General features: G+C 41.6%; 1 protein-coding gene and 1 long non-coding RNA gene across 3 annotated transcripts in view; both read right to left on the bottom strand.

Annotated features, from left to right (window-relative positions):
* LOC145427673 (uncharacterized) overlaps positions 1-424 on the bottom strand; it is a 41502-nt gene extending 41078 nt beyond the window's left edge. Inside the window, exon 1 of the long non-coding RNA XR_013908220.1 lies at positions 182-424. This is a non-coding gene — a long non-coding RNA (uncharacterized LOC145427673). The remainder of the gene's footprint in view (positions 1-181) is intronic.
* A 6892-nt stretch (positions 425-7316) lies between these two features.
* Positions 7317-19567, bottom strand: sall1a (spalt-like transcription factor 1a). Of its 2 annotated transcripts, XM_080299967.1 has the most exons (4): positions 18685-18820; positions 16155-16340; positions 10047-13450; positions 7317-8959 (listed from the first exon to the last, which is right to left on the bottom strand). In XM_080299967.1, the coding sequence occupies exons 3-4, from the start codon at positions 13233-13235 to the stop codon at positions 8519-8521; spliced, it is 3630 nt and encodes a 1209-aa protein (XP_080156093.1). In that variant the 5' UTR covers positions 13236-13450; positions 16155-16340; positions 18685-18820; the 3' UTR covers positions 7317-8518. The 2 variants fall into 2 exon arrangements, with proteins under 2 accessions (XP_080156093.1, XP_026029583.2); XM_026173798.2 differs by lacking the exon at positions 16155-16340 and having other exon boundaries at positions 18685-19567.
* Between the last annotated feature and the right edge of the window lie 5550 nt (positions 19568-25117).

Genomic DNA, 25117 nt, shown 5'->3' with positions numbered 1-25117 from the left:
TTGCCCATTTTCCTAAAGTCTGCAGATTTGGGTATATTATTCATAATGCTGCATTGTCTTCGTCTTTGATTTTTGAAGGTTTACTGATTATCCTGTTCCTAACAAATATATTTAGATGAAAGCAGAGAGAATGCTACAAGAGAAAAGTGAAACATCAATCCAACCCACCCAGAAATCTCACCTGTCTGCAGACCACAACAGCTGCATCACTCGGACCAGACAGGTAGCATATAGGTTCTTCTGCTCCTTCATTCTCAGTAGGAACAACAGTGGGCCTCTCTTGGAATTGCCCTGTGCCCCTCTGCCTCACCTCCCAGAAGAGTAATCTGCTCTCTGATGGAGGGGAGCGTGTAGCAGAGGTCTGCTCTGACACCTTCTTGGCAGAGTCATAGAGCCTGGCTCCCAAACCAGTTTTCAAAAGCCAAAACGAGCCAAAGCCTAAACCCCCCGACACAGTGTGTTCATTTGTGGCCCTTTCTGAGTGCCTGGAATCTCCTGTCAATGAGCATATCAGACAGTTTAACATGAACAGAGACGTACAGTATGAGCACCCGAGATATAATGTGTTTGTGGGTGTTTTTACTGAATATCTTGCAGATAAGGTGTCACAACTGTATGAATACAGCAGTAACAGACAAATAGAGTACAAGTGGAAAGCACATGTAAAGATTATTTATCCAGATACAACTATTATGTTTCAAATCATAATATGCTGCCAATGCTGAACTGGTCATCTGATATTGCAGTTACCTACTACAACTCATTTCAAAGAACACAAAGTGTACTTTCCTTTCAATGTGCTAAGTAGTCCTTGGCAAAGCTTAAGAGCCATCAACTTCATGCAGAGCATGACATGAGTGTTTCTGTGTCAGTGTGGATGTGTGTGTGTGTGTTTGCAGTTCCTGGCTTTTGTAAAGGCACCGGGAAGCTCGAGCCGTCCTCCCAGGCATGCCTGTGCAGTGTAACCAAGACTGACTGGCTGACCTCAGACTGTGTGGGCCCTTTAGCAGAAGATGAAGGAGCTTTTTCATTGACACAGGAACAGGAGGTATCGCCTTCCCTTTGCAACAGCTCTCATTCATGCCAGACACAATGCGTTATTATTGGTTTTGAATTGAAATGTTAATTTTGGGAACTGGGCAACTGGGTCTGAGAGCTTGCCCTGCTCATTTCTCATTTTTCACTTGGGTGAGGTGGTCTGTTTCAATGGGGGAGACTTAACCCTCAACTCTCCTTGTATTACAGCACCTTAGTTTAGCTAGATGAGGGCTGAGGATACAAATGCAAACAGGCTAGAAGTTTCTACGTTCCACCTCTTAGACTGGCTGTTGAGCACCGCCCTTTCATACAAGAGCTGAAAGCCAACATGTCAAGAGGTGAAGCCTGCAAGACACCGGTCCATACCCACAGAGCATGCACTATTGATCCTGAGGCCGTAGAGGAAAAACCTGCTTTTTCAGGCCAGGTGGTGTGAGCAGGCAGGTCAGCACTCTGCCACACAGCCTCACAGAAATGAGTGCATCAGCAGGCCCGGCAGATCTATATGACGGGAATTAAACAGCATAATCAAATTGTTTGCGCAACCATTTAGCATCTCATTCCCTTGCTGCCCTGGGCCAAACTGACCACTGGAGACTGGCCATCTACAGCAGTAACAAAGTAGGGCAATAACTAACGGCGATTAAAGGAATATTGATGGCCTGTGACACACAGCATCCTGAAAAATGCTATTTGGTCAAATAGCTGCAATAATTAAGTATATGAGGGTCAGTCAATTTTATCTGCTGCTTTTATTTGGATCGATTATTTAGTAAACTGGCCAAGCCTCAGAGAGCATTATTGCTGACTGGGGTGTTGATTTCTAGCGCAGGTGCTTCAGCCAAGTAACACAGTAGCAGCTCGCAGTGAACAGTAAACACACAGTGTAACAAATATTGCAGAATCATCCTAGAATGGAGTGAATGATTCATAATGTATCTACTATCACTATAAAAAATGTGAGCTGGAATTTTACATCATCTCTCAGTGTACAATTACACTCTGTCCTGTGACATTTTTGCCTTTAAAATCACTGCATTCTGTCCTTTAATTTCAAAACACTCTTCCTGATAACTGAAACCTCTCTCCCTTTCCCCAGCTCTGACAAGAAGCATGTAAGGCTGGTGTAAAATATTTCCACCACAGATTGATAAACATTAGCTGAAACCAAAGAAATAATGAGTTTTGGCTGTGCAAGACCTTGGTGCTGTTAATGTGATGCAGTGGTTAAAAATAAACTAGGCCATTTAGAGGCTTCTCTCTCAGTTGATTGATTAAACATTAACCTGCTGGATCTGGGATATTTCTTATTAATCACAGGTGGCAGAGAGTTAACTGAGCATGAGGACGCCGTGTATGCAAAGAGATCCACACGGGGGGCAGGCTATAAAAAACACTCACACAAACATTTCTGTGTGCTTGAAATCCCATAATCATAGCATATTCCATTTAGCGGATGCTTTAACCTGATGAGTGATTCATTTTTAGCACCGCAAGACCCAGTGGGAGTCAAACTAAGTCTAATGGTGCAGTTGAGTTACCCACCCTCCCGCACACACACATCTCCATATCAAACAGAACATTGTGGGAATTGCCATGACCTAATGCATTTCTTATCTTTCGTTAGATTACACATTTTACAGTTCCTGGCCCAGTAGATACACTATATAGCAGTCCCAGATCCCCTTAATGACAGTAAAATGGAGCAAAATCTCTATCAGACTTTCTCATTTTCCCATGGCCAGCAATTGAGTAACAGAACCTATCACACACTTGAGTAATGTCGCTAATATTCAGCCACTGTTGCAGCCCTTTGCTTTGATCTAGCATTGGTGTGGGTGGTCAGTATTTACAACTCAAAAAGTCTTGAATTTGAGACTGGCAGCACACTGAAACTGACTCCGAAATAGTTTTGACTTTCCTGTTGTAACCCTGGGTGACTTTTTTGTGCCCAATGAGCCTTTTATGAGAAAATTGACAAAGTAAATATCCTATCAGCTTTTCAGCTGATGAATAATGTACACAGTGAGTGATGGAGTGCTTTAAAAAAAAACTGCTTCAGGGTTGTCCCTGCACATCAGCTGTCATCTGTGATGCAGGTGGTGGCCCAGGCGTGGGGGCTTACGGCAGCACACAGGTGCCCTTTTCACTCCCAGGCCAAAAATGACAAATTCAATAAACTCAAGACATCTCTCCACTGCACCTATGGAATCAAACACACCTGACAGGCGGCTGAAGGGCTTCTTCCTAGTCTCTCTGACATCCCATCCTGACAACTTCTCAGTATCGATAACTTGTAGAATATCCGTCTTACTAGCATGCTTTCACACTGTGAGAAAAAAATAAGAATATGTGTCAGAGGTTGTGTGACTTGAGGTAAGACTGTGATGAGGAAACTGAATCTCTGAGATGACATTAACAGAGAGTGTCCCCTACTGTGTGTGTGTTTAAGCCCCAGAGCAGACAGACCTGGCTTGGGTTACCAGCCGTAATTCTGATGGTGAAAGGGCCACAATCAGCCTACTTAATCTCAAAGCTGTTCTTTAAACCCAAAGAAAGACGATCTGTCTCTATTCTACTGTACAAAATAAGCGAACATGTGATTCATCTTAAAATGGAAATGTACATGAAATTAAATTTGCCTTTAGGGGCAGGGAGGACAACCCGTGACTGCAGGTTTTTCTGTGATAACAAAAAAGGTACTTGTACTTCGTCAAAAGACCCTGTCTCATAAACCTACCCTGACCTCAAAGAACAAACCTAGACATCACATTTTAAGGAATTAGCATCACAATACCCTAAATGTCTCCCCTGTAGTAAAAGCCCAGTAAAATGGCCTTGCAATTTTAGTGGTGATGATAAACTGGGAGACGCAGATAGCAGGCTCACTGAGCGTGAGACAAACCCTTACTGTATGTTCATTAGCATCCGTGAAGGTTCCCATCTGACGAAGAGGGAAACGGAGTACTGAGGCCGTTCTGCAAGCATGAGTGTCTTATTAAAGAAAGGGCCAGGGAGCCTCAAATTTGGCGAGGCTGGTCCACGAAGAGCTCCCACCTGTTTGTCTGGGCGCTCCTTTGACACAATAGGTCATGAAATGCAATATGGGCCTGTGCCTCTCTTTCTCACAACACAAAAGGCAAGGAGCGGATGAACTGCAAGATAAATGACCTTGACATTTGGAAAGTCTCCAGATTTCTGCACTATAAAAATAAACCATGCAAAGAAAAACTCCAAAGCCTCATGAGCCCTGAGTAGAACTTACACATGGGCAGAAGTAAAAGAGCTGCCTTTCAGCGGATTAAAGTTTCTACTTAAACATCTTGATTGCTTCGCTAGCAGTGGCAGTGTAAAAAAGCAGTGGCAGAATGGAAAACCCAGAGCTAAAAAGTTGTGCTCCATGTTTGTACCTTCAATATGGAGGTGTTCCAAACAGCTGTGCACATGCTGCAGACAGCCTCCACTTTCCACAGGAAGTATGATGAGAACCACAGGAAGATAAAAACAGCCTGGAATGGCTTGAGGGAAATGACAACACAAATTAGACATTTACAAACATACCAGGAAACAGAAAAAACACCCTTTTGGGAAATTAGGGAGACAAACAGAAGCACATTAAACAGTCAGTGGCGTATTACTTATTAATGATTTAGATTTGCTTTTTTTTTTATTTCTACATCAATATTTGTAGGTGAACATAGGGGTATGTTGTTATAGACAGTAGGCCTCTGAGCAGGTCAGTCACCTGAGTGACAGCATGGACAGGTGTGGAGGTGCATCCGGGGAGAGTGAACCGCGGCTGCCTTACTATTGTTCTCAGTGGGTCTTTGATCTCACGTAGGCCAGAACCTCAGTGGGGAGTCCAGGCTGGGCCCCAGGCTACGGTTTGTATCGACTCAGCAGGGCTGACAACACAAAGCGGAAGTGGGTGTGGGCGGGTGGGGACTCCAGCTTCCTAAGATCGCCTATGTGCAGCTTCAACTTAGCCTGACCTACACACTGAAGGGCGGTTGAGGGTACAGGAAAGAGAAACAACAGCTATTAAACAGATTTCAGTCCAACCACAAATTAAGAGTCAAAAATATATATTTTTTCTGACCTCTCATTTTACAATGAACACATACATCAGATGATGCACAAAAACTTGCCATCAGCCATGGAGGTCATTCTTTTCTCTTCATGTTTTCCTGTTTTATCCACATTTATGTATTATGAAATAAAGATGTTTTCCAGGTAAAAATATAATTTCCATAATGACAACTCTGTTAAATATACACAAGTGTGCATGAAAAGATTTCTGACACAACCAGAAAACAAGTGAGTTTATTTTTGCAGTGTGACAGCTGTGCACACAGCCTTTACTTAAGCCAACCCTATAATGAACTTTCAAGTGTACAGTAAGTGGACAGGAGTGGCTTACAGCTAAAGAGAGTAATGTTTCTTTCCTGATGGTTCCCATCCTTGCCAGACTCTGCAGCAAAAAGTCATCAAGCCATTTAGCTTGAATAAGGAAAAAGAAAAATAACCATGAAACTAAAATAAAAACAAAAACAAACATTAGATGTAAAATAAACCCAAATGTGTGTGTACATGACTTTGTGTCTAGCTGTAGAATATGTGTTTACAGCATAATATTGTGTATATGTTCTCAGTAGCCTGAAAGCAAAGTCTCAATGTAGCGGCAGAGCAGTTGACTAGACTCACAGTAAATTGTGACAGTGAGCAGGGCAGACTGGGACAGCCCATCTTAGTCTTTAGCGATTGTGTTTCAGTGTGTTCGCCTGGCTCTCCCTGTGGTGCGGTGTGTTGTGGAGCAAAAAGCCACTGCTGGGAGCCACAGTGGAAGAGATCAATTGTACTCATTCCTGCCACCTGAGATTCAAGTGTTTCTGTAATACTGCACAGCTCAATCGATACTTAAGCAAGGAGCTGGGAACCAAGAGCACAGTCCATGCTTAGTGGTGGGATGACTCACACAGAGATAAAACATGTATTTACTCCTGTATATTTGTGCTCCCCAGCTGTGAGCAGTCTGCATGAAAAATAAGCCAAATGACTCATCAGGCCTTTTTTTATTTATTTATTGTGTTTCCATTATTTTATTATTCAAATATTTATAATTTTATGATTTAATTTTGCAGCACATAGTTTAGTATTATTAATGTTATCATTTGGAAATTATTTTTTTTATGAAATCAATTAGATTATCATTTAGAATGTAATAATAATAATAATGATAATAATAATTTTCCTAAGTAGAAATACACCATATTTAAAATAGTACATGCAAACGAAGAATTTGTCATAATTAAGCAAGAATGTGGGAATGTTTTATTTTTCTTTTTGTTCTTTGAAGGAATCTCTCAGGAAGCCGATTTACTGCACAAACAGAGCTCAGGGGAACAGATGTGACTGTTAAAAAGAAAACAGGCACTGTGGGTAAGGATCATTTAGCTTCAACGTCTCGAAATCTAAAACGTAAATATTGGGGATTTCGGCTTTGTAAAGAGGAGGGGAGCGCGCCGAGGATGCTGGACAGAAATTAACAGATCCTGCATTGCAGGATGTGCAACGATGTGTTAAATTAAATGCAGCTGTCGAAATACAAAAGGGGAACATTTTTCACTTTGAATAAAAAATGCAACGCAAACGCCTTTAAAGTCGTCAACTGTATCCGGATAACCGAGCGATCGTCTTGACAACCTTCTTTGGAAAGCACTAACTAGCTCGTCGCTTTCTTAATACAAGTTCTATTTTCAACTGAAGACGACGAAGAAGAAAAATAACGCCAACTGCGCATCGGACACCTCCTGCTTAACTATCTGCTCCGGACACACCATCCTTTTACCCGCTGCGACGCGCTTCTTTCTTTCTTTCTTTCTTTCTTTCTTTCTTTCTTTCTTTTAAACCCTTTGTAAATAAATTGCAGAAGGGGGCCTTTTCCTTTCCACGGATACGCTTTGAATTTATCCGATTCTGTGGAACAGTCATTAATTGGAGATCTGGAGAACTAGCTATAGAAACTACGATGTTCAAACAGTGTTCATTTTAAATTAAAGAGCAGGAAAACTCACACCATCAGCACCCAAGCCTCCGTTTCTGTAGTTTGTGCACGGAAGTGTGGAGGCTGCACGTGAACACAAATTCTTTAAAAGAAACAAAAGTTGCTTATTTAATTTATTTTTTATTTCTGCTTTTTTTCTTATGTATAGTTGTTAGTAAATGTAAAGAGACGGTATTTTTAAAATGAGGAAATAAAAGCACACAAACACACAATGTTTCTTTTGGAAAACTGATGTATTTGATTATTAGAGTAAAGAATTACAGTATCTTAGTTGTTAGTAGGTATTAAAGTGTAGAGAAACTGGACCCATAAAGATCTTCCAACTTTCCAAGAAAGTGCATGTAACAGTCCGAAGGTTGTCAAACCCGATATATATTTATACTTATAAAAACACTATCATTTTGTCCCCTGGCCGTGATGGACTTCTTGTGAGAGCTTTATGTACATTTTCTTGCAAGGGAGCTTGTATTTCCACATCTGAACATATTTACAGAAGCTTCAACACATAACTTTGCACTTGATGTCAGTGAGGATGCTGGGACATAGCAGCAATGTGGAAATCCAGCTCAGATACTAAAAGTGATCCTTCCAATTTGATTAGCTGTCTCAGTTCCAAAATCCAGGAAACAGGCCAGACTGAATGTTCCTCTATTTGTAACCGTCTTGCTCTCAACAACAATAAAATATGAGCAACAGAAGATAGAAGAAAAAAAATGGAAGTAAACAAAAAAAGTAGAAAGTACAATACAGAGACTGTAACGAGAAAACAAATTAACACTAAATAAACCCTTGAAATGTAGCAAACTTCAATGTTTTGTCTTCATTAAATAAGATAAAGGTAAATAATAATCGGAAAGAAAGGAACTACAACATCATTTAGTCCCTTGCCTGAATTTCATTGTTTTGTCTTGATGAGGCGGGGTGGGGGGGATTCATGAACACACAGATGTTAGACCATCTACAGAAGATCAGTGTACATTATTTACAGCAAGTCTGTTCGCTTATTACAGGGCTAATGCATCACATGAACATAGACAGTTCAATTATAGCTACTACAGACAGAAAATAACTTAATGCCAAGGTAAGGTTATCTAACCAGATATTCTAAGTTTCAAAAGCACATTTTTAAAGCACCCATTGTGGCTTTAAAATAAACAAAACCTAATTGTTAATGCTTCCACTTGGTTTCAAGCAAGGTTATAATCACTAATAAATAAGCTCCTTAAAACTATAACATGTACATTGTACAAAAAAAGCAACTTGTCTTCACACTCATGTTCGTAAAGATTCAATGGCGAGCAAAGCAGTTCAGCTGATTTTATCCCTGTCTTGTTCTCTTCCTCTGTCTGTGTCTACATATGTGTACAGTATGCCTTTAGGCATCTTTATGTGTCTGTGCCCAGTTGAGGACATATATTAATTGGTGGCAATTTCTTTATTGTCCTCCATGAAGCGTGTGAACCGGAAGTGGGCCCCATTCTCTGTGTTGGCCATTTTCTCCAGACCAGCCAGAGCAGCATTGGGCTCCGTGTTGTGTAGCTTATCAAGGCTGCCTGTCAGGCCACCTATGGGAGAGCTGCCCCCATTTCCGACACCACCTGACATGGGTGGGATGCCTCCGTTCTGGATGACAGAGATTTCATTTGTCTTCATTGCGAGACCATTGGAGAAGGCCGCAGCATACTGATTCCAGAAACTGGTCGGGTCTCCGTTGCTTGCCCTTGATGCCATGTCCTTCTGGAAGATCTCGGGAAACTTGACTGGGTTGGTGCCAAGGAAGGCCATCGGGCCATCTACGGAGAGCCTGCGGCCACGTCTGGCAGGAGCGCTGTTCCACATGTGGGTGCCCATGTGAACCTACACAGACGGAGAGGGAGAAGAACAAAAGAGAGGAGGTGAGAGACAGAGCAATGAGCGGGATGAAAACTAGTGATGTTTACAAACTTGGCCACAAGAGCTGCACATGAGATGATGCAATGGAAAAAATAATAATAATGCTTGAGTGTGAATTAAAATAGCTTCACACCCTGAGTGCAGCAGATCAGTTAGCTGCCTATGCTATGAGAAGTACAAACACTGTGTAAACATCTTTTGGCAAGACTGATACATGCTGTTTAATCTGAACTTTAATTTGCTCATCTCACAAGGGGACCGCACGGCTGAAGCAAAAATTGCACTGTCCAGTTTCATTGCCCCAGCCAGTATTACATGTGACATTTCACCTCTGCCCATACCCTTTCTAAGAACAAGACAACATTCTGCTTGGACATTTTTGAAACACTGCTCCAAAAATAATTGTATTTTAATGTGGCTCATATACAATAGTTTACACAAAGTTTATGAGCCTTTTTTTAAATAAACCATACCACTGTGAGATATCGCTGTATGTCTAGTATCATCCAACAGCCTGAGCTTGATTCTTAAATCTTTTAGAAATAAAAAAAAACCCAAACAAACAAGAAAAAAACATATGCCCTTATTTCTCCACTAGGAATTGGAGATTGAGACATTCAAAAATAACTAACATAATTGTAAATTAAGGCCACATAATCCCCCAAAATCCTAAAGATCACTAAGCAGATCTTTTTCTTGATGATTTAAGCCTGTGACATTTTTTACAGAATCCGTTATGGAAAAATACAGACTCACTTAGCTCACAGTGATTATACCTGATAATTAATTATGTGCACTGGATCATTCTTAGCTGATCACATGCTGGAATTTCTCTCCAATAATTATATTACATGCATGATTCAGCTTTTCCATTTTTTTCCCTCTAAGAGCAGTTCCTTTCATTAATTATACCACATTACCACATCTTGATGCCTAATGCACTGACATGCCATATAAAATTAAATAGTAACCCTGAGACTCGTTTTTCATGAACATTCTCACGCACATACTTTTAGGAGGCCAATAGTTTGCTGGGTGTTTCGACATTTACCTTGAGGTTTCCTTTGGTGGTAAAAGCTCGGCCGCAGATGCTGCAGGCAAAGGGTTTCTCCCCTGTGTGGGTTCTCTCGTGGATCTGCAGAGCACTGGCGGAGGAGAAACACTTTGCGCAGGTATGGCAGAAGTGTTGCTTGGGAGTCCTGCGTGGTGGAGCAGTGGAAAGCACTGGGGATGTTGAGGCAGATGATGTGACCAAGCCAGGGGGTACCTCCTTGTTTTCCGGATGAAGGTTATGAAGGAAACCATTGACTTCTGGTTTGCTTAGAGAACCGACAGATAGAAGAGAAGGAGTTGGGCTGGAGGACAGGCTGGTATTTGATGGCTCAAATAGCTGTGAGGGCAAGTCTCGCATTTGATGTGTTAGCATATGCTGCTTGAGATTGCCCTTGGTGGAGAAACCCCTGTTACATGCCGTGCAAATAAATGGTCTTTCTTTGGTATGGCTTCGATAGTGAATGTCCAAGGCACTCTGACAAGCAAAGGTCTTCCCACAGATGTCACAGGATGTATTCTTGATGGTGCTACGCTCACGGAAGGGGAAAATCATGCCCAAAGGGTCTTTTGGTGAACTGACAGATGTCAGGTCCAGGGCTCCAAGGTTGGAGGGATGTGAGTGCAAGAGGCTTATACTGGTGGGGTCTGAAGATAAGGCCCTTTGGTGCCTTTCTTCGAGGCTCGGGGATTTGTGTGGTTGTGGCTGCATGCTAGTGGGTGATGGCGCCTGCATGGAGGAGGTAGATTCTGACACCGCTGGACTCCCGGCGCTTTGGCTTTCAACATCACCTCCCAGAGATGAGGAGTCATTGGTGAGACAGTCACCTTCAATTAAGCCATTTGCAATAGCCTTCATCTGGATCACATTATGTTCCTGCATTTCATTATTATATTCTTGGCCATTCCTCTCTTGCCCTTCCTGGGTAGCCATTTCAGGGGGAGCTGGGGAGTTACATAGACTGTCATGGGAAGCATCAGCAGATCTGGGTGTATCTGGCACACTGCTGTCTGGACCCTCTTCCATTCCTTCAGTGTTGTCATCAGAAAAGTTGTCAAGATCATCAAAGTTTCTCTCTTCAAATGAGCCAGTATCAGAAGCCATGGACTCTGGATAACTCTCTGGCAGAGGGGTGTTGGGGATCTGCCCACCCATATGCATACGGATATGTTGCTGTAGAACGACAGCATTCGTGAACTTCTTCTGACAAATGGGACAGGAGTGTTGAACTCTAAGAGGAGGCATGGCCCTATGAACACTGTAGTGGGTTTTAAGATTTCCCTTGGTGGTAAATGCCCTGCCACAGATTTTACACTTGAAGGGCCGTTCCCCAGTGTGAGTGCGATAGTGCATTTTCAGTGCACTTTGGCAGCTCAGCACCCGGTGGCAAATGACACATTCATTTGGGTCTTTCACCTTTCTATCAATGTTCTCCACAAGTTGTTGTAACTTGGATGTCTCCGATCCCTGGAGAGGATCCAGAATGCCTACAAAAGGGAACTTAGCCTTGAACTGATCAGACATAAGGGGCATGAGTGGGTTGGTCATCATGGGTGGGCTGGTAGAAGTCGTATACTCTGCAATGCTTTCTGATGCACAACTCACATTTGTCATGAGACCCAAAGTCTTGCTGCCTTCGTCAGTTTTTCCATTTGAGGTAGGCAGTGTTGCACCTTCACCCTCTTCAGATACACCATCATTACTTTTAGCTGAAGGCTCAGTGGCACCTGAGTCACTCTTTGCAGTAACAGAAGGACTAGTTATGGCTATTGAATGATCTTCCTTTTTGATGAAATGTGGCAGGCTTGGCATGGTTGGTGGTAGCAGCATGCCGACTGATGATGTCAGAGTAGGCAAAACTGGTTTACTGTCAAGCCAGCTGGTCACAGGTTTCTCAGGTGGTATAGACATGCCGTATGGAATGCCAGTGCTTGTTGGTATGTTGTCTAAATGCTCAGGAACAGGGTAAGGGTTCATCTGGATATGAGGGTATTTTTCTTTATGACGCTGAAAATGCACCTTCAGGTTACCACGAGTGGAGAACCGGTTGCCACAGATATTACACTTGTAGGGTCTCTCACCAGTATGTGAGCGCAGGTGAATTTGCAAGGCACTGTCGCTCCCAAACACCTTGCCACAAAACCTGCACTTATGTTTGAAGAAAGCATCATCAGAGCTGCTCTTATGCTCAAATGAACTGACATTTGGCGGCTTGTCTTTTCTCTGCTGGGCCAAAGCTGCTAAAGAGTTGAGGTCCTCTACAGTGGTGCCAACACTGGACAGAGAACTGGAGAACATGGGATTTCCAGGTGGGGGTTGAGGTAGAAGGGGATTCACGGCCGAGCTTAACAAGCTACCTATTCCAAATGCTGGCGTCGATGACTTTGCTAGTGAGGAGCTGCTTAGTTGAGAATGAAGGCTACTCATAGGAGTGGGCCTTTTGTCAGAGGATTGGGGATTGATTGTTGATGGCCCCAGTGTGGTAATGCTCTGAGATGTCTCACTGCTGCTTGGGTTGGACTGAGGTAGCTGTGCTGCTGCAGCCAGCTGCTTTATGCTGCTAATACTGGCCGACTGGCTGGCCAGGTTCTGTGCTAGGCCTGCGGCTGCCGCCAGCTGTTGAGAGAGATGTGAGCTGAGTGTGGTCAGGGGGCTGGCAGCTGGCCCCATTGTGCCGGGAGCAGAAGTTGGAGGTACCTGTATTTCTGGTGATTTGGAGGCTAGTAGCAGTATCTGATGGCGAATCTGTTCAATAAGCTGAAGCTGGTGGATCTGTTGCTGTTGCAGGGCTAAGAGCTGCTCCATTAGTGCTGGCACGGCCACCCTTGGTCCTCCAGTCGAACGGGCTTCTTGGGAGAATTGGGCCACAGCCACTTTGGTGCTCTGCAGATTTTCAATTATGACATTGCTGTTGATCATGGAGAAGTTCCCCAGTTCAGTTAGGTTACTGAGCTGAGGTAGTGAGGCAGAGATAGCTGAAGTACCTACTGCGGGGCCAGAGGTGCCTCTATCAGCATGGCTGCTGACTGTATTAATGGGGCTTCCGCTCTCTGTATGACTGCCGTCCTCTTCGTGACCACTGCTCATTCCGGAAACGTCCACGTCCATGGATTCGTCTTTTTCAAGAGTGTTAGGCTCCAAAAGGTCACTGCCCTCTGTTTGATCAGTGTTATTAGCTGTGTCATTCATCTGGTCATCGGGATTATGAGGAGGAGACCCAGGCGAGAAAGTTCCGACAGGGGAGGCAGGATTTTCATTCACTATCAGAACTAACTGATTCTTAGTGCAATTCTTCTGGTGTTCCTCAAGATCTGATAGTTCAAAGAACTCAGCACAACATCTGCTACAGACATGGGCGTCTGACTCCTTGCAGGGGGGGTCCTCGGAGCAAAGTTCTGTGTCCCCTGAAAAAGAGGAAACAGAGGATTAGCGATTAGAAATGTTTTGCAGCTGAAGAAGCAGATTTATCTTCTTGAATTCAATTGTTGTTAATCTTAAGTTAATCAGTTTTAACACCTATCCTTCTGATGTGTTCACGAAAAAAGATTAAAAGGCAACAGTAAGCTGGCAGAAATGAGGAAAGACCTTATTCAATGTAGTGGCCTCTGAAACATGATAAGAGGGGATACAAAATCAATGGGAACTACTCAAATATTGGTTAAAAGTGATCTTTGAAGATGTACATCTGGGTTTCATCAGGCCAACCAAAGGTAATCATTTTCTCTAGATAATCCATCAAAATATAGAATAGAGTGAAGTCAGGATCATTGGGTCTTAATGAAATTTCATAGAAAAGCATTGATTTCCTATATTCCATGCCCTTCAAAGTCTACTTGTCCACTCGGTGCAAATCAAGCATTTGAAGGACTTATTAGACTTTCAATTTGCTGTCAACTTTGCTCATTTTCAGCCAACTACAGGCATCTTGGACAGGTTATCTATGTCACTAAACTAATTTGTATCCACTCAGCCTGCAATCACAGTGAGACAAGAACAACAGAGCCTGTGGCACCACATCTACTGCATATACACAAGAAAGCAAAAACAAAGAGGAAGAAATTCAAGAAAGAAGTTTAAGGTAAACAGTTACTCAGTTGATAACCAAAAAACATGAAACAAATCTGCCATCTATTACAAGAATAAAAATATTTATTATTCTTAAGACTTTTGTTTAAGTATTGTCCAATAAACCCAAAAGTTAAATCCAAGAAAGGACAGTTATCGGTGAATTCATTTAAGGAAAAAAAAATGCCTGAAAGGGATTAAATAAATAAATAAATACTTGGTCAACGCTAAAGAGCAGTGTGGCATATGAGAACGCATGCATCACAAACATGCCAAAACTAAGAAGGCAGACACACCAGTTCATAGAACAAGCATAACAGAAACTTCTCTTGTTACTTAGACAAAAATTCTAAAGTAACGACCACATTCCAAATGCGCACTGAAATAGGTTTTGAAATTTTCCATTTTAATAAACAGGACGAGTCAGGGAATGAAAAGGCAAGACGACACCCTGCCCCCAGAGCCACTGCTGTGCTCCAGACTTTCCTTATTCATTTCCCTCTTTGTCACACTAAAATCTCGCTATTTAGCATACAAGTTGATTTACAAATTGCATTTCTCTATGAATCCCTTTCATTGTGCCTCTGGCCCCTCAACACTTTCATCAGGGCCAAGAATTCATTTGCAAATGAAACCCAGAGAAGTGCAGCCCTGCCCCACAGAGAGACAGGATGCCTTCCCATTGTTCACACAGCATGGGAGCGGCGGGGATCGTCGGCACAGCCTGGCCCTGCTCATCTCAGTCGACTCAAAGCAGATCCTGTTTAATTCAGGGATTATCTCCCTCAATGTTTCTCCGCTCAGAGACATCAGATAACGCAAAGTTGCCATGACAGTAAACCCCGGCCCTCACACCACCAAACCATGCAAACAGGGAAGACAACTTTAATGATAACTTTTCATGTTAAATCCCCCCCCCCCCCCCCCCAATTCCACCCACCCGTCTACCTACACCCCAAGCGTTAATTTTGAAAAAATGTGTTTGATTCATAGTGTGAGAAATGTGAGGATTAAATAAACACCTTTTCTCTTTTCTCAAGGTTCACTGTACACAAATTAGTGTGAAGAAAATCAAATCATATGAAAATGAGCAGGATGAAAATAGAAGAATATAGAAAAAACAAAAACTTTTGCCTGACTTTTGGAAGATGCAGAGTTATTCATAAAAAATAAAATACCTGAGTTTTCACTGTGTGTGTGTCTGTGTGTGCAAATCTACACACAGCAGAGAAAAAGCTCTACAGTGGAATTTAATTAATTCACTATTTAACTCACAAACATAATAAGTGTGTTTCTTTAATTGAATAAATCCTAACAAATACTAAAACATTATTTTCTGTACAGTGCATTTTCAAAAATTGTGCACTTTCAAATTATTTAAACTTATCAAACAAATGCCACAATAAAACAAATGCATGGATAAAATACAACTATCGCTAGAATATAAAATTACACTAAAAAAGACAGCAAAGACAGATGAGCTTCCCCCCAAAATGTACATTTCTATACTCTAACTAAGGAACTGCTAAGACTCGTCATCAAATTGCAATGCAGCAAGGGACATTGTCGTCTTCCGAACTCTATCACAAGTTTAAGGAAAGCCAATGGTAAAAATGCCTTTACGGCTGTACAGTGTAAGAATCATTTCACCACCAACTGCATATGACTTTTTACACTGCCAAAATATGTCTTTACTTGATGACCGAAAAAGGATCAAAACTGAATTAATGCATCACTACAAATCCACTGTCCACATAAGACTAGGAGCAAACAGCGCAGATGCTAGCATTAGGCTTAATTCCTAAAATAGCAAGGATTAACTTCAAATTACAATTAAGATAAAGTCAAGCTGGTATGAAGAAAGACTGTAAACTTCGATAGAATGTCTATCAATAGCACAATGTAAGTAGTGAGCAGAGCTAAAGGGCGTTAAGGCAGACAGCAAGAGGACGGAGCCTCAAAGAGATTGACCAAAAATCTGAATATGAGAGACAAGAAAGTAAGGATTAGTCAAAAAAGTTGGAGAGCTTTGAGAGATCCTACATTATTTTTTCGCAGGGGGCCTCTGTGAGCGTCTTGACACTTGTAACTTCAGGAGGGTTTCTGCTCACATCTTCTCCAGCCCTCAGGACTCATCCCACTGAACACTAGATGGGGTTCCACTAAAGCTGCCGTGGTCCAGGACAAGATTCAAATCTCAGAAGCTCTGCCCCGGTGACATGGTTAAAGCTTAAGGGGAGGGAAAAAGGCAAAGCAAGTCCTTCAGGCTACACCTAAACTCACACCACATAAACAATGGCAAAATGACAAGCGAGGCACTCTGTGTTTGCAGGGAGAAACAGCGCAAAAGGGGGCTGCCCTGCCAATCTCTCCTCTAGGGGGGCCACTCTGATAGGGCATAAGGGGATGGTCACAACATTGATAAGGCCCCACAGTCAAACACACTCTTAAATAAAAAAGCTGAGGCCTTGCTGGGCTGCCTGCAGCTCTCATCAGCAGGGTCAATGGCAAGGCAGAGAGGAACACAGTGAGCCCTGAACTCTGATCACCTCCAAACAGAGGGACGCTGGCAAAGGTTAAAACAGCTCAACATCCCACCCTCTGTGGCTCTCACTCCGACCTCCCAGTAACTACAGCCCTGAGCATCACTGATATTCAGCTACAAATACAATGACTTTCTGTTTCCCTTTCTGCTACCAGAACACTCTAGAAAGACACACAACTCATTTATAATGAGCACTGCTTCAGCTAAATAATCCCAAACTTAAAGACAACATGGTCATACTCTTATAATTACATACACAAGACACTTGCAACTATTTTAGCATATGGCCTAGACATAATTAGGAATTTTTGCATTCTGCAGATGGGTTGTTGAAACAAGTGACTTTCCCTCACTCCCCTTTATTAGATTTAAAGGAAATTTAGGGGAAAGAAACAGCACTCAGGGATAGACAAGGTTTTGCATTAATCATCAAGTTCCTAAAATCACGTGAAACAGCGTTTCAATGCGTGACTTTCTCCCGAAAGGAATATTTATTTTAAATATTTATTTGAAATGCACATGCTTTTCAGGTTGTGCTAAACACAGTGTGCTGCACAGATTTTTTTTATTTCCTCGCATGAAATCTGTAGGCCATTTTTCTAAAAATTTAAATCAAAAGATGTATTTATTTTTAAATTGCAGAAAGTATAAATTTTGTGCGGCAAAATTCGATCACACTGCGCCGAATAACAAAGTCGGGGCTTCTTTCCATTTATGAACATTTATGAAATTACTTAAAATATTAATGGATATTTTTTTCCTCCTAATGAACGCATGACTGAAAAGTCGGTCAACAAAAATACACGCTGCAACGTCCTGTAGCGAAATGAAAGCTTTATTTATAACTATTCTACAGTGATCTGAAACGCAGTTTTATTAGTGTCTTGTTTGGCTCGAGTATTCCCCTTTTCTACAAAAACAAAGCAGCTTGCAATTAATTATAACTTTACTGGCTTATGTTGGCCTCTGAAACTCTGAGAGCTCATGCAAAGTCCTGAAAGCCACTTTGTACAAACTCATTTCACATTTTAGGCACCACATTTCTAACAAAGCATTCTTACTGCAGTTTTTTCAAAGGTGTAAGATGGTCGCATTGGCTACAAGTCCGCAAGTTAAAATTAGGAAATCGGTTTATCTATATCGACATGAAACTATCTTTTGGACGAATCGGTTGTGTATTTGTGGAGACAGAATGGCCGAGACAAAACTTCAGTTTCCCAAATATTTGTTTTCTTCTTCTTCTTCTTTTTTATAAGAAAAAAAATTGCCTAAAGACGGGTAAACTAAAGAGACCGTCACAGGAGGAACTGGGAAAGATGTTTGTTCATTAACGTTCTCCGGCGCACTCTGTCCTCCTTTCATCTTACTTAAAAAAAAAAGAGTAACAAGCCATGGCGTAGACTGTTGATATATTTTCATAAAAGAAGGAGATATCTGTACGAGTTTGTTGAAGCACACGGAATACGGTATTTGTCGGTCCGGGACCAAAGAAAAGTTGGGAGTCCCGACAGGGGCGACAGGGTGGTCGATGTCGAGGCAAGACGCCGACCGCTGAACGCAGGGAAGCCTGAGTGCGAGCGGAGCGATTATTTATTTATTTAAAACGCGCTAAAGTTAAGATTAAAAACTTTTGAAACTTTTAAGTCACACCGAGCTCAAACCCAAAGAAAACGCACCATATCTGTGTTCTCATATTTCACTTATTAACCGCCTAGAACTGAGTTTTAACCTCTGATAATAAAATAATCAGCGCAGAAATGTCAAGTTACCCCAAATTGTTCTTGGTACTTGAATAATGGGAAATTCGTGGAAAATCGGTGCATCAACTTTTGTTAAAAGTCGACCATACTTTCATCAAGAAGTCACTTGAATTTGTAAAGAAATCAACAAAAAACTAACAGCATAAACTCCAATTCAAAGTCTTCCTTAACAGTGAGAGTTGACCGCGGACACAATAAAAACATCGCTTAAAAGAAAGAAAAATTCACGGTGATTGCATAAAAGGAGCGTTGGGTTACTTGGACTCACCATTGTGCTCCGATAAAGGCAGATGAGGGTCGGATTGGAAGTGTTGAGGCTTCGCTTGCTTCCTCCGCGACATGCTGGCTGGCACATCAGCAGGCAAAGAATAAAAAAATGACTACAAAACCTTCTAAAAAATTACGTAAATCGAGAACATCCACCGCGCATGTGCCCCGTTATGATTATCAATAATGCTCTGCGATTAATCATACGGGGGCTTCTTTGAAAGGCGATTGGCACCTTGCCAGCCCCCCTCCTATTCAAATGAAGTCTCTTTAATCAATTAGCTCCTGATTTGCTGGGGACTCTTGTCTCTCTCTCAGCTCCCACCCAATGAGTTGATCCGTATGAGGAAGAAAGGCTGGGTTTTCCAAACTCCCTTTAGATACGGTTTAACCCCTTCTGTTAGCCAAGTCAAGGCTTATCTTGACTACTACAGGGGAATGTCAGCGTCTCGAGTCCATGCCCGCGACAGTATCTTTCAGTCTTTTGCAATCATCACAGTTTATTTTCTTTCTTTTTTCCTTTCCCCCTGTTGATGTGGATTGACGGGACGCTCGCAACTCAAACCTTCACGATCTCCAACCAACTTTAATTTCACTACAACTCGGTAGTCCGTTCTCCACTCTTGCGTAAAGATCGCTGTAATACAGCTCTTGTTGTGTGCACACCGACACCTACTTTCTGAAGAGTTTGAAGCGAAGCTCCCGGTGCGGTAAAACGCAACGTCTCGCCAGCATGTTCCGTGCGTAAATGGCACCGTTACGCGTTCCCAAAAGTCCAGAGTGAGATCCGACGTCCCAATCACTTTGATTTGATTATTATTAGCAGAAAGAGGGGTTACTTACTAACACGTTTTCATCACACACTGCGTTCCGCGAATAAACAAACTTTGAGGGCCCGTGCGGCAGTGGGACAAATGTGGAGCCCGGCCCATCGAGGATCTGATTGGTCATCGGGCTATTCAGTCACGTTACCATTCACCTCCACCTCCCTCTCCCTCGCTCCCGCTCTCTCTCTTTCTCTCTGATTGAGCACAGCAGAGCCAAACGGTTTGTGCGCGCCGGGATGATCAGTGGTAAAGAGCGGAGAGACAGAAGTCTGTTCATCTGAATGGGGATAAATTAAGCTTTTAAATTCTTCCCCAAACACTTTTTTAACGAATGCTTGCCTCATATCCATGTCACGCGGACTAATCTATATTTCACATCATGCATTTGGAAAAAAAAAAAACCCTAAACTTTTCTTTATATATTCACCATCCACTGGGTTGTTTATGTTGTAAAATCGGCATGAATTACTGCATAATGTCCTTATCAAAAGTTAAATGTTTGGCCTGTTGATATGTTTTATTTTATCATAATGGTAAATGTTTTTATTAGATTGACAATTGGCCAATATATTTCAGCTGATAACGGCAAAGCAAATAAAACGATGTCTTAATCGAGCCTGTGGATTACAGAAGTTACATTATTATTATTATTATTATTATTATTATTATTATTATTATTATTATTATTATTATTATTATTATTATTATTATTATTATTATTATAAATAATGCATTAACAGGAGTGCGCATTCACTTGGGATGCTTAAGAGGGCAAGAGATCCCACAGGAGCTTCTTGTGAGCGCTGAGTCGAGTAGATTTATTACCTGAAAAAGATAAACGAAGCTTTCAGTCAGGCTGATTTTGAGAAATGAAGATAATAATGTTACTATAGGTGATGCCTCGGATGCCATTATTTTTCACTGAATATTTAAAGAGCAGCTGCAGGCTAGATGGATCTGGTCCTCTCTTGTGTCAGATATCTTTTAGTTTCGACTAGCCTTACTATTTACTTATTCATGAAAAAAGGAAAGAGCAGAGGGAAAATCAAATACCTCTGATGGCCTTAGTGATCTGCTTTATCAATGCGTTAGGTCGAATAATTAAACAGCACACATAATTTTCAAATGGAACATTCTTTTCTTCTTCTTCTTCTTCTTCTTCTTCTTTTTTGGGGGGAGGGAGTATCAATTGATGCGTAAACTGTCCACAAACCTGGGGACCAGATCGAAATTAAAGCTGTGACTAAAAAAAATCAAAGAGCAAATTATCATTAGTAGGGGAAAATGTGTATGTGCGCGTGCAGTTAAAAAGCCCGTGCAATTATATGCAGGAAACTTGAAATTGCTAGGAGAGGAAAAAGGGGTCTGCAATATTGTAATGTCCCGGGCGGAAAAATCAATGGCCAGTTAATTGATGTGAGTGTTGGTGTGAGATTGTAAACAGGGTGATTTGCAGCCCAGCCGAGCAGGAGACATTTTAAATGGGATTCACTCGGGACGGTTGAGGATACAGTGTTAACAGTCATGGGCTGAATGACACAGGCGGACACAGTTTGGGGACCCAACAGATATAACTCAGTGCCAGTGCTTGAAAAAGTTTTAAACTGACTTAAACGTTTTTTATTTCTTTTCTTTTTTCAGAGGCGTGTGTCTGCCTGAATTATTATTTATTATCTGTTGAGTGAGAAAGCGGGAAAAAATAAATATTTAACATAAAAATGTTTATCATACTAATGATAATGATATTAAGATAGAATTATTAATGTATATTTCCTTTTTTAAAAAAAAAACTATTAAAACCTTTGGTTAACGGTGAATGTAATAACCGTTTATTCAACAGGCGCATCAAACAGTTTCTTTTTGTCACTGTGGGGGGAAAGTGCTTTCAAAGAAAAGTGACAGAAGCCTTTGGCGCATAAAAAGTGCGCATTTGTCGGTTATGCGCAATCAATGCTGCGCGCACCATATCAGAGACGGTCTGTCGTGGGTGTCATCATTCACTATTATCACCGACACGTCGTGATTGATCACGTAGCTCAGAAACACTGCACGTCTGAGCGCATAATGCGATAGTTAAAGCGAGGAATCTACCAAAGCGCAGTTGTTAGTGATCCTCACACTCTGTATTTCTAACTAGAAAGCCCCCTTTTTTCTGCTTATTCAACACGTGGTGGGTTTCTATTCACGGTCCTGCTCGACTCGATGCCTAAAGAATTACAACTAGCTGGATTAGGCCTTCATCTAGGTCAGCTGCACGTGTGTGTGCGCGCGCGCGTGTGTGTGTGTGCGCGCGCGCGTAGTATTTGTGATAACAGTTGCACAAATGGCAAAAAGAGAGAGCGGACAAAACTCAAGGTTTTACAAGAAAGCAGAGTCTCGTGATTCCAGTATGTATGAAGAGGAGTGGAGTCCCTGATTAACAGGGCTGCTGCTTACATGGACAATAGGTTTGATTCATATGTTATGAGTAAAGAGCCTCTATTAAAAAATACCAAAAAGTTATAGAGATAATATTAAGAAAGGGCCTTTTTAATAATAACAAATACAATCACAAACAACCATAGGCTGAAATTCCCTAAAATGTTTTATTTTGTGGCAGGATAAATAAACTAGTACATTATTCCTTCTTTTCTTCATTAATGACAACTGATGAAGTCAATGGTCCCCCTCATTCCCAGAACAAATATCAAGTGCCTGGCATTATTAATGGCACCATGATGTCTTTACTAAAGGATTATGAGCTTGATTAAAGGGATTGTTGTAAGCTGGCCTCATGCTCAAATAAAGAAATAAGGCCATATTTTCCTTCTACCAAGTCACACACTCTGTCACTGTATGACTCTTAACAGAACAGTACTGCTATGTTTAGGGTGCCCAACCTCAGTATTACTCAGTATTTGAGTTATTCCACATTAAGTCTTCTAAAAAACCAAAACGAATAAATAAACAGAAAAACAATAACAAAAAAAAAAACATATCTAAAGTTAATCAGATTATAGGGCTATGGGGAAAGAAAAAACACTCCAGCTAGAGCAGAAATTATTGGTTCATTTACTTGAAGTATGAAGTGAGATTTCTTTGTCTTCCAGACAATCAGAATGCAGCATTTAGCACTGTTTTGCCACCAAAGGAATCCCATTGAAAAATCGCCTGCATTAAAATTCAATACCTGCAGCAGCACCGACTAGCCTCCATTAATTAAGAGATCAAACCCTTTCCATTGTCCCCCAGCAGCCCTGCCACCACTTGTCCCACAGATTGTTTTCCCCCATTGTGCCCTCTGACATCTTCCTGCAGCATCGCCCGATATCAATGGGCCGTGTTTGTTTTTACATTATCTCAGCTGCAGTTACAGACACCCCCTTTCAATCTCATCTTGTTTGAGGGAAAACAAGCAAACATTCAAGGGTGTCGCAGAGGTGCTAGAGGTCACTGGTCCATCACACATATCCTGCATGTCCAGGCTCTGTGTGTGTGTGTGATTGTGAGTTTGCATGTGCCACTGGTACAGCCATCTGTGGCACAAACACTGTGAGTGATTGTGTTTAAGCTGTAGCTACTCAGGTACAAGTGTACTAGTGTTAGGAGATGTGTGCCAATGGATCCTTGACAAAGAGCTTCAACCCCCCCCCCCCCCCCCCCCCCCCTCGTTATTAGTGAGAGAGGCCAGGCTTCAGTGTCTTTCTGAATGGTGTAACTGGACACCAAACATTACAGGCGGGATGCACTCAAACGTAAAACTACATTTGCATCCTTTTGGATAGTTTGCAAACACTAGAATACTTTTGTTTCAGATAAAATATAAACACAGCACAATTTAGAAGAGATTAAAACTTTATGATAGTATAACTTGCTGCATTCTTGTATTAAAAACAATTAATTACACTTTTCAATTTGGACAAATTCAAATCATAGTTTGTTTCGCATCAGATATGACTGATTATTAACTGATGATTCTTATTTATAAATAGGCGTTTAAATAGATATAGATAAGTAATATACACAGCACTTGAGCAAAACGAACCTTTAGCTTTAGTTCACTAAGTTTATTAGCTTTATGGCTGTTTCTCATTACTGTCCACCCAAGTTTTTTTCTAAATAGATACACTCAGTCACAGTGATGCAATCGTTCAATCCTTCAATTGTTATCATACAAATTCACTTGATTGTATCTGATTAAACATGTTCGCTTGAGTTGCATTAACGACAAACACGGTGGTACTGGACGACCACCAAGACTCCCATTTTAGCTCCTTCGTATTCTTGAAAAACACATTGTGCTTTCATATGACATTGACAAATGATATTTGGATGAAGAGGGATGCTTAGATGGTTAGATGTTTCACAGAATGGAGCCGGATTACACTGACACACATCACTAAGGCTGGAGGTTATAGAGGAACCAAACACTCCAAACATCTTGAAGAAATTACAGACATCACCCACCGAAAGCTGAGTGTTTATGTATTCTTAAGAACCTGGAAGCAAAACTAAAAATTACACATCGACTTATCCCTACATTACTTCACACGCTCGTAAACACAGAATATACAGAATATACACATGCAATGTCTGTGTCACAGCCACAAAGCAAGCCGGGCGGGTAATGTAACCACACACAAAGCAACGTGCAGGTAACCACCGAGCCAGCAGACACGCCACGTAAAACAAAAAAAAAAAACAAAACACACACATTCTTACAGTAAATACAGCCACAAAGTTGAAACATATCAAGCGGTTTATTCGCAGTGACTCTGGGCACAAGATGTTTATCAACTGCCGCCAGACAGCTGTGTTGGTCGGCCAGCAGTTAACTGTGTCTCAGACAGCCTCTTATTGCTATTGATAGTTAGCATCAGTGTCCTGGCTGAGGAATGTGACTGCTATAGGCAAACACAAGCTATTGATCTTCAGCCTGTCCCTCACCGGCCTGGAGCCACAGAGGGAAAGAAATGGGAGTGGAGGCCGGGCGGAGCCTTCAGACTCACTGTCTGGCACCTGGGAGAGCTACTGGTGGTGCTGGTCAGGGGTGTATTGAGAAAGATCTCACTCCTTTAGATTGCTGCTTTGTGTTCAAATTACCAGCCTGCATCTATTAATGAAGCATTAGCTAAATTATTCATTTATAGTCCCATTTTAAGTCTTTCATTTTAAGGCCACCTAAAGAAATGCATTTCTTGTCAGTTTTTCTCCAGTCAATGAAATTTTTAACTTCCTACGTACTTTGCATCTTGTCTCGTCCCCCTTTCATCCTTTTTGTTCAGCTTTTTCTTAAATTAATATCCTCATTCGTTTATGCATTGATTGATTGATTGACTGGAATAGAGCAATTCACTTTGGTGCACAGTGCTTTCAAAGCGGCATTTAAGCTCACCGCTAGCAACATTCAATTCATTAAATGACTGCTTCAGATTGTGCCCTGTTTTCTTTATATTTCTCTATATATTCCCAATAAAGAAATCACCACCAAATATGATGCCTTTCTGTACTTAATTGCTCTTTAAAACAAGCACAAACACACATGAGACTGCACTGGGGTTTCAGTGGTTCAAAATGAGGAATCTGTCGGGAGGAAAAGTGTTGCAGGCTCTATGTGAGGTCTTCTTA

Source organism: Astatotilapia calliptera, chromosome 1 (genome assembly GCF_964374335.1).
Source record: "Astatotilapia calliptera chromosome 1, fAstCal68.1, whole genome shotgun sequence".
Classification (NCBI taxonomy): Eukaryota; Metazoa; Chordata; class Actinopteri; order Cichliformes; family Cichlidae; genus Astatotilapia; species Astatotilapia calliptera.
This window is presented reverse-complemented; position numbering and strand designations above follow the sequence as displayed.

Bases quoted from the DNA above. Each gene is read 5' to 3' on its own strand.
- sall1a (XM_026173798.2), bottom strand. From the start codon at position 18,757: ATGTCGCGGAGGAAGCAAGCGAAGCCTCAACACTTCCAATCCGACCCT. The intron at 13,451-18,684 runs GTGAGTCCAAGT...CCTCTTTTTCAG, and splicing joins GCCTTTATCGGAGCACAATG to GGGACACAGAACTTTGCTCC. The intron at 8,960-10,046 runs GTAAATGTCGAA...CCGTCTGTGTAG, and splicing joins CCACCAAAGGAAACCTCAAG to GTTCACATGGGCACCCACAT.